The sequence below is a fragment of the Acanthopagrus latus genome, chromosome 7, assembly GCF_904848185.1.
Source record: "Acanthopagrus latus isolate v.2019 chromosome 7, fAcaLat1.1, whole genome shotgun sequence".
Taxonomy (NCBI): domain Eukaryota; kingdom Metazoa; phylum Chordata; class Actinopteri; order Spariformes; family Sparidae; genus Acanthopagrus; species Acanthopagrus latus.
The window spans coordinates 28,489,407-28,505,586 of NC_051045.1; the positions used below are offsets into that span (position 1 = coordinate 28,489,407).

General features: G+C 40.0%; 1 protein-coding gene across 2 annotated transcripts; it reads right to left on the minus strand.

The window, feature by feature from the left end:
* Window positions 1–7,105: 7,105 nt before the first annotated feature.
* On the minus strand, window positions 7,106–15,252 carry si:ch73-70k4.1. 2 transcript variants are annotated; one of them, XR_005075833.1, is made up of 5 exons: window positions 15,007–15,252; window positions 10,704–10,851; window positions 9,329–9,819; window positions 9,012–9,112; window positions 7,106–7,487 (listed from the first exon to the last, which is right to left on the minus strand). XR_005075833.1 is itself a non-coding variant. In XM_037102642.1 (4 exons), the coding sequence occupies exons 1-4, from the start codon at window positions 15,147–15,149 to the stop codon at window positions 7,415–7,417; spliced, it is 855 nt and encodes a 284-aa protein (XP_036958537.1). In that variant the 5' UTR covers window positions 15,150–15,250; the 3' UTR covers window positions 7,106–7,414. The 2 variants fall into 2 exon arrangements, 1 of the variants encoding a protein (XP_036958537.1); XM_037102642.1 differs by lacking the exon at window positions 9,012–9,112 and having other exon boundaries at window positions 15,007–15,250.
* Between the last annotated feature and the right edge of the window lie 928 nt (window positions 15,253–16,180).

The window sequence follows — 16,180 nt, forward strand, 5'->3', positions numbered from 1 at the left end:
CACAATGGTGCCATCAGAGCAAACTCGAGAAGAATACCCACCTGAGTTAAGGGCGGGAGTTTGGTCATTGGTTTATTAATTTTTATTTGTGCCACCCATCTCAGTGGATTTCAGTATCTGGAGCTGCGTCTGTATGACTGCAACTTCTAGCACTACCTGAGACCGACCAGTGCTCAGTTCTCAGCTGTGGACCTGTGTTTATCTGTCCCCAGTGAGTGGCAGTTTTTTAAGAGGTGTGTTAAGATGAATAAACATTGATTAGACTCAGTAGATTAGACTGAATTAATCTGTTGAACCCAAAAAAATACATGGATCAAAAGGACGGCAACATAATAACATAATGCAGCCTTGTAAAAAGCCTGAATTCATGCTTTGTCAGGTCCGTCTGCTAGAAGACAAGCAAACAAACTTTTAAAATGTTTGTTCCCTGAAGGGATTTCAGATCAATTTGGGCTATGCTGTGCTGACACATTTCCATAACTTACAAGGTAGTCCAACTTTCGCTCTCACTTTCCTCCACACCAGGTAATTCTCTGAACCGTCTTGGTTCAAGTAGATGTGTTATTGTACAGTATTGTGTGTCTGCAAATGGCCATCATTAGTGATTAATATATTATTATATGTATAATAATACGTGTGTGTGTGTGTATATATATATATATATATATATGTATAATAATACGTGTGTGTGTGTGTATATATATATATATATATATATATATATATATATATATATATATATATATATATATATATATACATATATATATATATTCACACATAGGTATATATATATATATATATATACATAGGTTCCTTCGAGTTGGCCTTTATATTTGGTAAAGGGTAGTGAAAAAGGCTTAAAGTGTTAAACTTCAGTATTATTTCGGCCTCCTCAGTGCGCTGATTAACAGCCACTTGCCTTCTAAATGACCAACTGACAGTGGAGATGCATTGTCATTGGAGTACAGGTCACAGCATATTTTATGCCTTAGACTAGCACTACGTTTGACAAATTTTCTATGTTTACCGGCAAATTTCGTGTTCCTCACATGTTGCGGGTACCGACTGCAGAATTCGCAGTTCATGGAATTTGTCTCTCTGAAATACCTTAACCAGTCAAATCTGCACACCCATTCTTCACAAAAACAGCATTTTCTGCCCTTTTATGCCACACTTCCCTTATTAGACTCGGACTCATCCTCCAAGTTAAGATTTGACTCTGGCACACTACTGGGCTTATCAGTGAGAAAATAACCCCAAGATTCCACCAGATATGTGTCCACTGTGTTACAGCTCCAATCCAGTTTTGCAGTACTGCAACACATAGCAGATACCTGACCTGGTGAAAAATGTGTTTGACCCAAAAACAAAAATACGGTAAAAGTTAAAAGTGCCTCTTTCATTGTAATTATGCTTTTACATGAAGGTTTGACTCATAAACATTCACAAAAAAGCCTAGGTTGCATTTTCACTTTAACAACCCTACAAGCACACTCCCACACACAGTTTAAAAGCCTGCAACTCCCCTCCAGTTAGTGAGAACTGAAGAAGCTTTCTGAGAAGTGAAACGTCTTCATGAAACTGAAACACGTCCAGCTGCCTATGATACAGCACCTAGAACTGCAGAGTAGTAAAAAAAATGGTGGTAGTGATGTTGAAGTAATTTGACCTTGTTGTTGTTTGTTCATGGCCTAACATTAACTTTTTACTTCTGGCAATATAATTTATGCTTTCAAAGTGGAGTTCATCTATGAAGATTGTATTTCTCAACAAAACATGTAAGTATCATAAACTTATAGCTTATTTTCTACCATGATCTGAAATCTAACAAAAGAATCCCAATGGCTTTTTGTTGAGAGGACCAGGGCAATGCCAACTTTCAGGTCAGCCTCTATATAGCCACTCACGCATCATATTTATGCTACTGCTTGATTTAAACAGCTTCACCAGAGTATCTTCAAAGACGCTGCAAGTCTCTCTCTTGTTATGTCTGGTCACGAAGAAGGTAATTATGGATAACTGGATTATTGAAATACACTAACTCAGAAAGAATAGGTAACTGAAGCAACAGAATCTAACTAAAAAAGGAGCTTATAGACTGCAGAATACTGAGACAGAATGCAGTGATACATGGGCACATGCGGGGGAGGCAGCCGGGGCTAGCGTTAGTGCTAGCTTCTTCTGTTAGCTGCATCTTGCTGTCTTCAGCTTGTTCGATATTTGACTTTTTAACTCTTCTGTTATTTTTGGACGTCATTTGTGCCCCTTTTCACTTATTTTCATGTACTTCGCTAGTTCGTTCGTGTCTGGCCTAGATGTTGTCAGCATTCAGTGTAGTTGCTTCGATGATGTGATCAAACTGTGTTATCATTTCACCAAGTTCTGTTGTTCAGAATTCATGTCTTTCCATTCAGAATGAGTCATTGAAGTTTTTGTTGTGAATGCTTTGTGTCTCATGTAATGCTAAACACTGAATACAATTCACTGCATTCAAACTTGGTGTGGTTATTTTTAGGGATGTCATGATCAGGTTTTTTTGCCCCTGAGTCCGAGTCATTTGATTTTGAGTCTCTGCCGATACCGAGTCCCGATCTGATACTTCTATAATACACTAAAAAAAATGAAGAAGAGCACACAAACATCCAGGATTTCCCTTTTTTTTATTTTATTCACCTTATTTTATCATTTAACACTTGTCATAGTGTGATTGGCAAAGGACAAAAAAGCAGGAAAAAATACGGCTCCAGTACATCTCTCTTTACATTTTTATTTTGTCCCGTTGTTGGCTTCAGCTCAGAAAGAAATAGTTCGCCCCACACGTCCAAAATTCTTAGAACACAGTGTTTCCCCTAGATTTTTTGTAGCAGCTGTGCTCTGAGTCGGTAACCCAGCAACACTAGGGGGATGCGGAGGCACGCCCCCCTGGAATACATTTTTAAAATAACCCTTTAAATGGTGGCTAATGGTGAGATTTTTGAAAAAAAAATTTTTTCAGAATTTCAGAATCAGAATCTAAGACATGAGACAAAATAGTGTAGAAGTTGACATTGCTGTTTGAATATATGTTAATATATGTCTTTTGAGCATTAGAGAACTTTTTATTACCAATATATTCTTTATTATCATAGATTTTTTATGGAAATAGAATCTGTTTCAGAAGTCAGTGAGCCACACGACATGGAAGCTATTGAGAAAAAAAACATAATTTATGCATATTAATATTCAAATAAAATAGAGGAAGCACTAAAATACTATAGTTTACTAATACAATCTGCTGCTGGTTTGGAGTCACTGGACTACATGTCATGGAAGATATAGAAAAAACTGCAATTATTTTGTATTCATATATTTATGCTAATTTAAGATGAGTAAGATAATGTCTAAACTAAAGAAAGAAAAAGCCCAGATTGCCCTCCTCCAGCACACATACACAAGCCAAACGGATCATCTGAGGTTGAAAAGAAAGGGTTTTAAATATGTATTTTCCTGTTTTGTCAAATCTAAACATAAGAGGGGAGTGGCTACACTTATCTCTGGTGCACTTAACTACGAACACATCTCAGAAATCAGTGATGATGAAGGCACATTCGTCAGGGTAACGGGAAGGATAGAGGGGTCTGAAATCACAATATTAAATGCATATGCCCCACCTGGGAGTGATTGGGTATTCTATAGAAATATTTTGATTTAATGGTGGACTCTCAGGGCACGGTTATTTGTGGGAGGGACTGTAATTTTAGGCTCCATCCTGAACTGAACTCCTCCAAACTGTCTAACCAGATTAACCCACTCACAAGGAAAGTTAATTCTTATATGGTAGAAATAGGGATAATAGTATGTATGGAGAGAACTATGCCCATCTACCAGAGACTACACACACTATTCAGGCTCATTTACAGTTTATGCTAGGGTGGATTACTATTTTATGTTTAATGTGAATAGATTTAAGATTAGAGAATGTGACATATTAACAAGGGATTTATCGGATCATAGTCCCATCTGTCTGTCACTACAGGTGGCTATGAAAAAAGGAAACACTCTCTGGAAACTTAACTCACATGTACTCATTGACTCTGCCATAGTATCCAAAATAAAGGAAGACATAAAAGAGTTTCTAGAGATTAACGACGCAGGGGAGGTATTGCCAACTATCCTATGGGATACGCTTAAAGCGTTAATGAGAGGTAAATTAATCTCTATTACTTCTCACCTAAAGAGAACTAAAAGGGGAAAGATTAACAGACCTACAGTCGAGTCTAAAGCTTAAACAACAGGATGATATAAATAATCCAAACCCCAATGTAAAGCAGGAAATCAGGAAAATATAGGGTGAAATCAATGATATCTATACACTGGAGGCCCAGGAGAATTTAACTTTCCTGAGGCAGAGACATTGTGAGGTGGGAGGGAAATCAGTTAAAGTACAATATTAAGAACCCCCAAACTAATATACTGGAAACCAAATTGGAAAGGATTCAGAAGTGTTTTGAGGTCTTCTACAGGGATCTCTACTCACAACCTAATGCTTCTGAGGAGGACTGCAATGATGCCTTTCTTGGCTCTTTAGATTTACCATCACTCTCAGATTTTCAAAATGAGAACTTGATAAAACCAATCTCAGTGGAGGAAATTAATGAAGCTGTCACCAGATTAAAATCAGGAAAGGCAGCTGGACCAGACGGGTATGGACTGAAATAGTTCAACTACTACTAATGGCGTTTAACTATATCCTACAGGAGGGAAAAATCCCGCCCTCATGGAGGGAGGCAACAATCTCAGTTATCCCGAACGAGGGGAAGGATAGACGAGAGTGTGGGAACTATTGGCCGATTAGTGTCCTCAACTTATACTTTAAATTGTTCACCTCTATTTTTGCCCGCACACTGGAGAAGCTGTTGCCTGACCTCATCAATTTAGACCAAAATGGATTTATTCATCACAGACAAACGACTGATAACATCAGAAGAATATTACACATCTTAAGTCAAATACAAAAGGACAAAACTCAATCAATCATAGGGAGTCTGGACGCCGAGAAAGCTTTCGATTCTGTCAGATGGGCATTCTTGTACAAGGTGCTGGGGAAGTTTGGTTTTCAGGACAAATTTATCAGAGGAATCCTGGCACTATGTGATAGACCCTTAGCCCATATTAAGGTCAATGGTGATTTATCTGAGGCCTTTATTCTGAGGTGTGGGTGCAGACAGGGTTGCGCAATCTCGCCACTCCTCTTCGATGTATTTATAGAAACACTGGGTCAACTAATAAGACTAAATCAGAACATTAAGGGTATTGTCTTGTCAGGAATTGAACATAAGGTAGCAATGTTTGCTGATGATGTGCTGGTTTGCCTGGGGGAGCCGGAGAGGTCGTTCGGGGAATTGATGTCTACTTTAATTGACTTTGAGAAGTTATCTGGCTACAAAGTCAACATTTCAAAAACTAAGGTGATGACACTTAATTTTGTAGCACCTGTGACTCTACGTAATAAATTTAATGTAAAGTGGGATAAGGAGAATATTAAATGTTTGGGGATACATCTGACTCTAATGTGTCACATGGAAAAGCTGGCGAACCCCTGGTTGACCCACACACTCCAAGTCGGGCAGAAGGTCATTAACATTTGTGAGATACGTAGAATGTTGAGAATTTTCAGATGGTTTGCTTGTGACTCAGATTTTGTTCACACAGTTCTTGCCCATGCTAATGACAACAACACTCTATACATTAAAGGTAAATGGGAAAGGGAATCGGGGATTAAGATTTCTGACGAGGCATGGGACAGTGTCCAGTCCTTCCAGTGGTCAACATCCAGCTCCATGAGCTGGAGAGAGCACTGCTGGAAGAATATCATTAGATATTTCAGGACACCATATCAGGAGAGATATAAAGGTGCACATATGCCATGCTGGAGTCAATGTGGCCCGACTGTTGCTAACCATTTTCATATTTTCTGGGAATGTCCTAAAGTAAATACTTTCTGGAGGGGTATCCAGGCATCCTTAAGCAAGGTTTTTAATACTCAAATAGCTCTGATTTTGATGTTTTGTACCCGGGCCTTGCCCCTTTTTTGGAATGTAGGAGTGAAATAAAATTGCTACAGTTACTCTTGGTGGCAAGTAAGAAAACAATTACAAGGAGATGGTTAAGCTTGACTCAGCCTACCCTGGATGATTGGATAGGAATTACTTTAGAGATATTTAGGATGGAAAAACTGATCAGCTAAGGATCCAAAAAGAGACATTCTATCAAATCAGGCACAACTGGATCCTATTCATAGCCCCCACGAGAGCAGACTTTATCTGATCCCATTGGTAATATTGTTGTATAATTTAACTATTTCATTTGGGACTGGGGCGGCTGTAGCTCAGTGGGTAGAGCATCGACTAGTGATCGAAAGATCGCTAGTTCAAATCCCGGCTCTGGGCAAGGCTGAGCTGCATGTCGAAGTGTCTTTGAGCAAGATACTGAACACCACATTGCTCATCAGTGAGGGCCCTGCGATGAGCTGGCGACTTGTCCAGGGAGTACCCTGCCCTCGCCCTGAGACAAGGCTGGGATTGGCTCCAGCAGCAACACCCCGCAACCCCATGGAAAGGGATAAGCGGTTACGGACAATGACATGTCATGACATGACATGTGGGACTGGTTATTGTTGATTCCTCCAGCAGGTGACCCCCCAGTTTGTGTGTATATGGTTCCATGTAAGCTGTTCTATTTACAAGTAAGTTGTCTCAGAGCTCTTTCGAGATGAACATGTGAATCTCATCTGGTTCTGTCTGCCGGGCAAACTGTTAATACTGTTTCTGAGTAGATAATGTAGATCCACTAATGTCATTCTGTCACAAATGCTGTGAAATCTAAGCTACTAGAAGAGAGGTAGCACTACTAAGGACGAATGTAATTTGACTCACGTTCTATGAATATACTTCCTTGGGACTCGTACGACTGGATGACTGATCATGTGCCTTTTCTGGACTCAAAACAACAAAACCGGAAGGACATTTGTTTATATTTTCACTACAGTGGAATGCTGATGTTTTACATGTCCATCCCAAATAAAGATATAATTTTTTAAAAAAAGGCTTAAAATGCTTCATTGTTATTTGTTTACAGCTGTCTTTATTGGCCAGTCTCATATATTTTACTCCAAATCTCTTCCATGACATAGGAATGTTATTCCCATCTTTTGTTTTTTTTTCTAAAGGGACTACATTTTGGTTTCCTCAAGTGCCTCAAGGAGTCCCCCCTCAGCGTGAAGCCTGGAAGGTGTCAGTACTTCAATGAACAGTGAACGCTCTCTGTACGAGCAGCTCTCTGGGCGTGTCCCTCTCCATATCATATGATGGTGAAGTGTGCAGGACATCTGGGCTGCTTATGGCTCCTGGACAGCAGCCAGCATCCTGTTAACTCACCAGGTCATGTCCATGTTCACCTCTGACAGACACTGGGCCAGGTGGCTGTCACAGTCCATCTGGGAGAACCTGGAGAGACAGGAACTGTTGGTACTGACAGTGAACACACTCAGTGTGTGACCAACACATACTTTACCATACTGATAGATACAGTCTGTTCTGGCCTGCTATCAAAAATAACATACCCAGAAAGCGTACTGTAGTACAGGCATAGTCCAATTTATTAGATTTTTGAAATTAAACTGAAAATATGTTAAGGTCCAGTGTGTGGGATTTAGTGGCATCTATTGGCTAGGTTGCTGATTGCAACCAACTGAATTCCCCTCGTCTCACCCTCCCCAACACAGTGGCCCTTAAAAAGTAGAAAAATACAAAAGGCTGTCTCTGCAGTCGGAGTACAATCATGGCGGTGAAACATGACAGACTCATGGAGGAGGACCTGCACCCTCTGTGGATATAAAGTGCTAATTGTGAGGTAACTGGAACACAAGGATTCTTAATTTCATGTGATAATACACAAAAGCAGAGCGCAGACTCTCAGCCAAAATAAAGCAAATATTGACGACCATGCTGGATAGTAAAACAAGAAATGTTTTTGTGGAGATTTATTCTGTAGATAATTTTATTTTTCTCAGAATAATTGAGTCAGTAGTAACTGGTTTCAGCACACATATACTCACACACAAGCTGTTCATGTGAGGCATGCTTTACTTTCTTTTTCTGTCTTGCTTACTTCGCGTCTTGGTGTCACGGACATCACATTAGTGCATGAAAATATCTAATGGTCTCATCCAAACCATCAGCCAACCCCAAATTTTAAATACAATTATTTTCTCCGTTGTCTTGTGCAGCTCTAGAGGCAGGATTTCCTAACCATGTCGGAGGAGTTATTCATATGCATTTTAGAATAATGTCACTTGCCAGGTCATGTCTTATTTAATATACTTGTCAAAATGAAAATAGGAACTCCTATATATCTCTCTTTACATTTATTTTGTCCCTTTGTTGGTTACAGCTAAGAAAGAAGTCGTTCGCCCCACACATCCAAAATTCTTAGAACACATCAGTTAACCTTCCGCAACGATTGCAGGCTCTTTGGTGGAGCTCTGCTTTGAATGAAGTTCCATCATGATAAATAAATGGACTATTTGCGGAGTGACATGAAGACATGAATCAGAGGCACATGGAACGCGGTAATTATGTTTACCAATCGATCGAATTTACAGGTCGGAAAAATTTCACATCCCTGAGCATTCTCCTAAACAACTGAAGTAGATAGGGACTGGTTTTAAATGATGAAAAAACGACTTGAAAAACAAAACATAAATGGCTCCATACCCCCAACGTCTGACACATCAGGTCTATGGAAGGCCCAGGATCCAAAATTGATTTGAAAAAATATTATTTAGTGGTTGAGCTTGTGCAAACACTTCAGACCAGGTTCACTCACTTTCCAAATTGTAAATGTAACTTTCAGTTTGGGGTAGCGGGGCTTCTAAAAAAAAGTCCCCATCTCCTTCAGCTGTTCAGGAGAATGCTGATTGTGTTTTGCTATGAAACTCCAGATATGTTTTGTGGAGAACTTCAACTCACCAACAGGCCTATTCTTTTGAACTTGCTGAAATCTGAAAGGTGTGCACCACTATGTGCATGAAACATCATGCGTCTTTCTCTTTCAAACTCTACCACGGCTGCTGCAATGGGAGCACAAAATTAATGGAAATAGATGGAAATGAAAAGCAGTGGAACGATGAACGTGTGAGTGGGACTGAAACTCCAACCCAAGGTTCTCACGTCTCCAAAATGAGAAATTAGGAGAGAAATTACAGAGACAGAACTAAAGAATCCTTACTTTAATCTAGTAAAAAAAAAAAAACAACAACAAAGAAACAAAGTGTGGCATCTCTTACCCAGCAGGGAACACAAGCAGGCACATGGGGCAGCTCTGCAGTGTTCCTCCTCCCACTGCTTCTCCACCACTCCTGTGCACCTCCTCTTCCTCATCCACCAACTTTTCTTTATTTTTACCCCTCTTCTGCAGACAAATTTGTTTGTCAGTCTCTTTTTCCTTTTTCTCCTCCTCTCCACCAACACTTGAGGGTCCTGCTGATGATGCTGCTGCCTCCCAGCTGTTGTGGGAAGGCTGCAGTCTTTTGGTGAGGGCTTGAAGGGATGTTGTCTTGCCGTTAAGACTTTGCCATGTGTGAGAGGGCAGCAGTCTGTCAGGTGGGTCTAGTGCCAGTTTTGTCTCTATTGAAGGGTCATGCTGGGACGAGCAGAGCCTGAGAGGATCTGGACTCGATGCAGTCCTCTGAGGAGGCAGAGCAGGTTCAGGGAAGGGAGCGACTTCTTCATGGAGGTTACACCATCGTTGGTCATCCAACTTTGGTGATGTTGGTCTCTACAATAACATGCAAGAAAAACAAGTCAAGAGCTTTTTTAAAGCCAAAAATGGAAGGGAATCTTTTTTATTACAAAAGACAAGCAATTAAAGTTGTGATATAGCTATAAAAAAATAAATAAATAAAAAAACACCAACACAGAAATGAGAACTGTGGAAGGGTATTGTGTTTTGGGCTATATTACACTTCTGGTTGGTATTAACCCAAGAGTGGAAACAAAGACACCTGTTACAGCACAGTCAAAAATGTAATCTAGCATCAGTCTGTACTGTTTTTAAAGGACCATAACAGATTTTTTTTTATAAATATTTGTGCTTTAAATTCAAATTGTGAACACTTACAGCTTGCATCTTGCTGAGACAAAATTGCTTCAGATAGATAAATTCATCACAGTGAGCTTTTATCACTTTGACTGATCTGCTTTGTTGATGCGTTGTGAAGCTGATATTATTGAGGACCAAGATAAGAAAATGAAATATTATTTCCTTATTTGTTTATGAATGTGATACAAAAAAATAAATAAATATCACTTTGTTTTTCATACTTTTGAATTTGGCCAAATTTAACTGTGATTTAATTTCTCCGATTTGTTTGACCCAGAAGTTATTACCCACAAAGCTACATCTCATAAATAATAATAAAGCCATAATAAACAAGAGCAGATCGTGGCTGCAGAGATATACTGAATATGGATTATAAACTTGATCTGTACTTTATCTACCAGATGCACAACACCTAGCGGGGATAAGTCAGACAAGAATTTCGATCACACACGTGAAAATGTAAGTAGTCCTAACTGAACTTTTAGCACTTTTGTGTGAGCATGAGGTTTACAGATTGATGACAAAAGCTGCATGATGAAGTATACTCAGTGATAACGTACCGCTATAGATGGACAAGGAAGATCAGGAACCAGGTCGCAGTGCTGGTTCTCCAGATACAGCAGAGCAGACTTCAGAATCAAAGCCCAACAACTCTTTACAGCAGGCAGCTGCTCTCTCCTCCACCACTCTGCTGCAGGAACTACTGACCTGTGAACCAGATATCACACACTGTTTCACACACCCACTCTGGCCTCATCCTCTCAAATCCACATGCAGTATGTTTCTGAATGACCACTAGGGGAGAATATTATTAGGGCTCGAGCAGAGAAACCTGCAAGGTCCCAGTTGTTTTTTGAATGACAACTTTTTTGACCAAAATGATTGCATTTTTCACTGCCTGAACATAACCCAAAACTCAAACTCAGGTTATTACTACCCCATGAGACCCTAAAAAACCCTAAAAAAACATCGAAAATTTTGGCTGATGACCACTAGGTGGCACTCTTTAAATTGAAGTATGTTATACCTGGACATAGGTTGGTTGGATTAACACAAAACTTGGTACAATTATTGCCAATGCCCTCCTGAGGATAGCTAACATAGATGTTACCGCCCTTGGAATAGTAAAAATACAAGGCCCGCCTCGTACATGCACATATATGAACGAGATTTGGCATATATGTATCATCCGCAGATGCACAAAAAACATTCAAAACAATTAAAATTTGTTGACAAAAATGTTTGCGTTGACGCGTCGTATTATTATTATCATCATCATGATCATCATCATTGTCTAAAAGAAAATTTGAACCGAAGCAAATCGCTGTAACACCGCTACTAGAATGTGCACCACAGTGTGGCGTGGAAGAAAAAGACAGCTCCGCATAAACAGCAGCAGCAGTAATATAAATGACAGCAGAACATGTTGAGGAGAGCAGGAAAGCAAGACCAAACACATCCAAAGTGTGGGAAAATTTTTGGGCAGTAACCTCCTATATCTTCAATATATGATATTAAATTTACATGTGACTCTATAGTAGAGCTTGGATCGGGCCCAAAAAAATGAAACCTGACTCGACGTGAGCCTGTGCACATTGAGTGCTAGCCTGCCCAGCCAAACATATAAGCTGTAAGTATGAGCTGACCATTTTTCTCAGTAACGAGTAATCTACCGCGTTAATATTAACAAACCAGTGATCAGATTAAAATTACTTATTCAAGTCACTGTGCGTTACTATTATTTTTTATCATATTTTCCTTAATAAAAATATATATTTTTGCTTTCTTCTTGCATCTCGGGTAGTGATGTCACCTGTGCAACAAGTCATGTTTTCAGCATGAGGACAACTCACGTGGAACACCACACAGCAACTAGTGATGGGAACAGCAGTTCTTTTTAACTGTACTGAATCTCTAGAATCCATTCATTAAAATGATTCATTCAAAAGATTCACCAAATCGTTCAGTGCTGTCCAACTCCCTGAACTGAGAAGCAGCCAAACGATCCGTCATTCAGTTAATAATTCAGCCCTGAGGTTCGCGACTATAGTACACAATCATTCGCGGTAGACGCAGTGCTGCTCTGAGTGGTATACATGCACTAAAATTACTACACGGTTAATGTGTCCTCTGTGCACAGTAAAATCACTTATCGTGATGCTACACGGATGTTAGCAACACAGCGCTAATTTTAGCAGTACGGTTACTGAACGTGCAGTAGGTTCGCGAATCATGAACGAATCACAGGGCGAACGTGATAAACGTCCTGGTGTCCCTCGTTTACGAACGACCTGCTGAGGACGTGAATCACATTCGCCCTGTGATTCGTTCATGATTCATGAACGTGAGTGATGGCAGCTGCTGAGAATCACATTCACGAATGTGAATGACTTTTACTGTGCAGTAAAATCACTTAAGATGTTAGCAACACCGCTAATTTTAGCAGTACAGTTACTGAATGTGAATCATCTCCTCTGCCCTGGGTGAGTGACACAGCACCATTTTCAGTACAGTACGTGAACGAGAATTACATCCTCAGCGACAGTTCTCTGCCTGCAGTAGGCTCGCAAATCATGAACGAATCACAGGGCGAACGTGATTCAGTTCCTGGTGTCCCTCGTTCGCGAACGGCCTGACTGGACTCATCTGTGGGACATGCTGGAACGAGTCTGATCCATGGAGGCCCCATCACCCGACATACAGGAACCAAAGAATCCATTTCAAACAACTCAGTCCCAGTCACCACAGGACGCCCACAGAGGTGTAATGCCCATGCCTCAACAGGTCAGAGCTGTTTTGGCTGCACACAGTTGGGAGCTAAACAACAGATCCCTCACCAAAAAAGCACAACAGAGGATGTTCTTCCTGCAGCAGCTGAAGAAGTTCAACCTGCCAAAGACAATGATGGCGCACATCTACACTGCCATCCTCCTCACCTCCTTCATCACTGTCTGGTGCGCTGCTATTACTGCTAAGGACAAGAGCAGAATGTAGCGTATATTACACTCTGCTGAGAAGGTGATTGGCTGCAATCTTCCATCCCTTCAGCACCTGCACAGCTCCAGGGCTCTGAGGCGTGAAGGCAGAATTGCAGCAGACCCCTCCCATCCTGGTCACAGACTTTTTGTCACTCTCCCCTCTGGCAGGAAGCTGCGGTCCATCAGGACCAAAACCTCCCACCACATGAACAGTATCTTCCCTTCTGCAGTTGGGATCCTTAACAGGTCGTGGGACCCCCACCCCCACCCCCACCGACACTGACACTCATTCTTGCAGTCATACCCATCACTTCCCTTGAATCTATCCATTACAATAATGCAAAATTTGTAAAATGTTTGTAGTTTTAAACAATCCTTAATTTCTTACTTCTTTATTTGTCATTCCTGTACAGCTCTTCCATGTTTTCAATCATCCCGCGCTTAAGTCTGTTTGTTTGTAATATTTATATTGTATATATAACAGTCACTGTATTTTTATTGTTAATTGTTGTCAATTATGCAACTTATTCACCAAGACAAATTCCTTGTTGGTGTAAAATCCTTCTTGGTTATAAATCTGTTTCCATAATGTTATGGCTGATTGGTATACATTGTTATCATGATATGAGACTACATATTGTCTTAGATATTAGATATTCACCTGTGGTGACAGGGCACAGGTGTTGATGTTTCCTGGTTTTAAATGCTGCATTACAGTAAAGTGAAAATTTTCTGACAGTTCTAATGCTTACCTTTACCCACTTTGTTATTATATCCACATTACTGATCATTACTTATCAGACATCTCTTTGTGTTAGTATTTTGTGAAAGTACCAACAGTCATTACTTACAATATTGTTGCAATATCACTATAGAAGAAGCGTCTATTTGGTAAAAAATATTGTGATATTATTTTCAAGTCATACTGTCCAATCCTGCTTGACATCTACCAATGTGCCTTCCCATTTCATTGTTTCGATTTAGGAAGAAAGTCCCCTAAAAACTCTCAAAGGATTTTGAATTATTTATTTTTTTAAACAGCTTGAATTTAGACTTACAGTTATGACTTCTAAATAAAATAGGTCTGCAATCGATCCTGCCTGTTTTTAACTCATTATGTTTCTTTGACAGACTTTATCAGAGAAAAGTTTAGTAAATTCTATCACTGAGGCTATTCCCTCTCCGATGCATCCTTTCCATTTCCTTTTATGTTGGTTCTGTAGTTCCATGGTGCAGCGACTGGCTAACTGGGTTCAAAGTGTTGACCACTGAGGCTGAAATTCTCCTGTGTGGAGGACATAAGGACGCCATGACACAATTTGAATTTCACTCCCCTCATTTGTTAATCAAGCACAGATATACTGAGAAATTTCAACAGTCTCAGGTGATCACATAAGCCTTTGGCAGAGGTAATACAGTTGTGGAGTGTAGGGTGTGCATGTTTCACCAACAGATCTGCTTTTATATCATTACATCGAAGTTTGGTCTGCCCTGGAGAGCTATGTGAGGCAACTGTCGCCTTGTATGTAAATACATGTGTACTATCACATCACGATTTAAGAACGTGCCGAATTGTCCAGTGGCACCGACTTGTTCGTTGGAGGTCTTTAGTAATGTTCTATCTATTATGGAATTGAACTGATAATCAAGAAAACATTTAATTGTGTAGATTTTAACGGAGGTTCGTTTCTCCTGTGGCGCTCTGCTCTCGGCGGGCAGAGGCTGTATTATAGTCACTGTATAAAACGAACATAGGAAAGAACGAGCCAATCACAAGTTTAGTCCTTGTGGGCAGTAGATTATGTATAAAGATGCAACAGTCCTGGTGTGCGCTGTGATGTTCAGAGAGTATCTGTCTATTACAGGTGTAAAGGGAAACACGCACCTCTCAGGCTCTGTTGTACCGTCGCTGGGGAACATTGTTGTCCAAGTCCGGTTCGGCGTTCCCCGGGAACATATCTCCGGTGGGTGGTCACCGGCTGAGGGTTTCTTTCGTTTGAGTTTAGACTTTGAATGACTTTCAGCCATTTCATCAAAGCATTTTCTCTTAAAATAGCTTCAAAACTTCGCGCTAGTGAGAGTAAGCAACGGCGACTTCCCTGTTCCTGAAACCATTCGTGACGTCACTTGATTTAGCCAATCAGAAAAGCTATTCTTCATGCGCTATCCCCTGAGTTATTCATATCATTTTTTGGCTGTGAATGCTGGAGGCATGTGCATTTGGCATCAGCTCTTCAAAAACCTTATAATATTCCACACTTTTCATATATTCTTGACATTTTCCAACGTTTTCACAGACAGCAATGCGCATTTGGCTTAAGCTTCTCAGCAGGCAGCATTCTCAACAACAAGTTCTTCAGAACCTGCCTTCACTAGTCATTCTTTAGAGTACTTCACGTGAAAACATGAACATAATTTGGCTGATAACCCGGGCTTTACAGCTGCCCTCTGTGCAGCTAACTCGCTGCAGTTTGCTGTGTGCAGGTGGAGTGGGTGTGACAGATGACAAACAGGTTATGTTTCCTCCACCTTATAATAATATCAATCCAATCAGGTGGCACTATTACATTGATTAACCAATCATGTGAACACACATCAGAGACATAAAAACAGATAAGGTAAATGTATATACCACGTGTTTTTTTATTTATGACATTCACAACATTCATGTCACGTCATAACAAATAAGGTTGTAAGGTTGTATCTCTGCAGTTGGCCATGTATTATTATCATCTGCTAACATTAATTAACTGATGGTGGGGTGGGAAATCAAGCATTTAGTTTGTCATATTTAGGTACATTTTCATTTTCACAATAATGCCACTGCTATAAATACTTAGAGAGATGAAACAGTCTCATCACTTACATGAAAAAATAGGTGAGAACTATCATTATTGTGCAGTGGACACAAAACCATTTAGTTTATTATCCGGGAGAAAAAATATTTTCACATACATGATATTTTTTTTGTGACAATACAATTGGAAAATGACTGTGACTATTTTTTTCATAGCTGGTGCAAGCTCAAACATCAAATCATTCTAAAAACATAAGCAGGA

Bases quoted from the DNA above. Each gene is read 5' to 3' on its own strand.
- si:ch73-70k4.1 (XM_037102642.1), bottom strand. From the start codon at position 15,149: ATGGCTGAAAGTCATTCAAAGTCTAAACTCAAACGAAAGAAACCCTCA. The intron at 10,852-15,006 runs GTGCGTGTTTCC...TCTGGTTCACAG, and splicing joins GGTACAACAGAGCCTGAGAG to GTCAGTAGTTCCTGCAGCAG. The intron at 9,820-10,703 runs GTACGTTATCAC...ATGTTATTGTAG, and splicing joins TTCCTTGTCCATCTATAGCG to AGACCAACATCACCAAAGTT.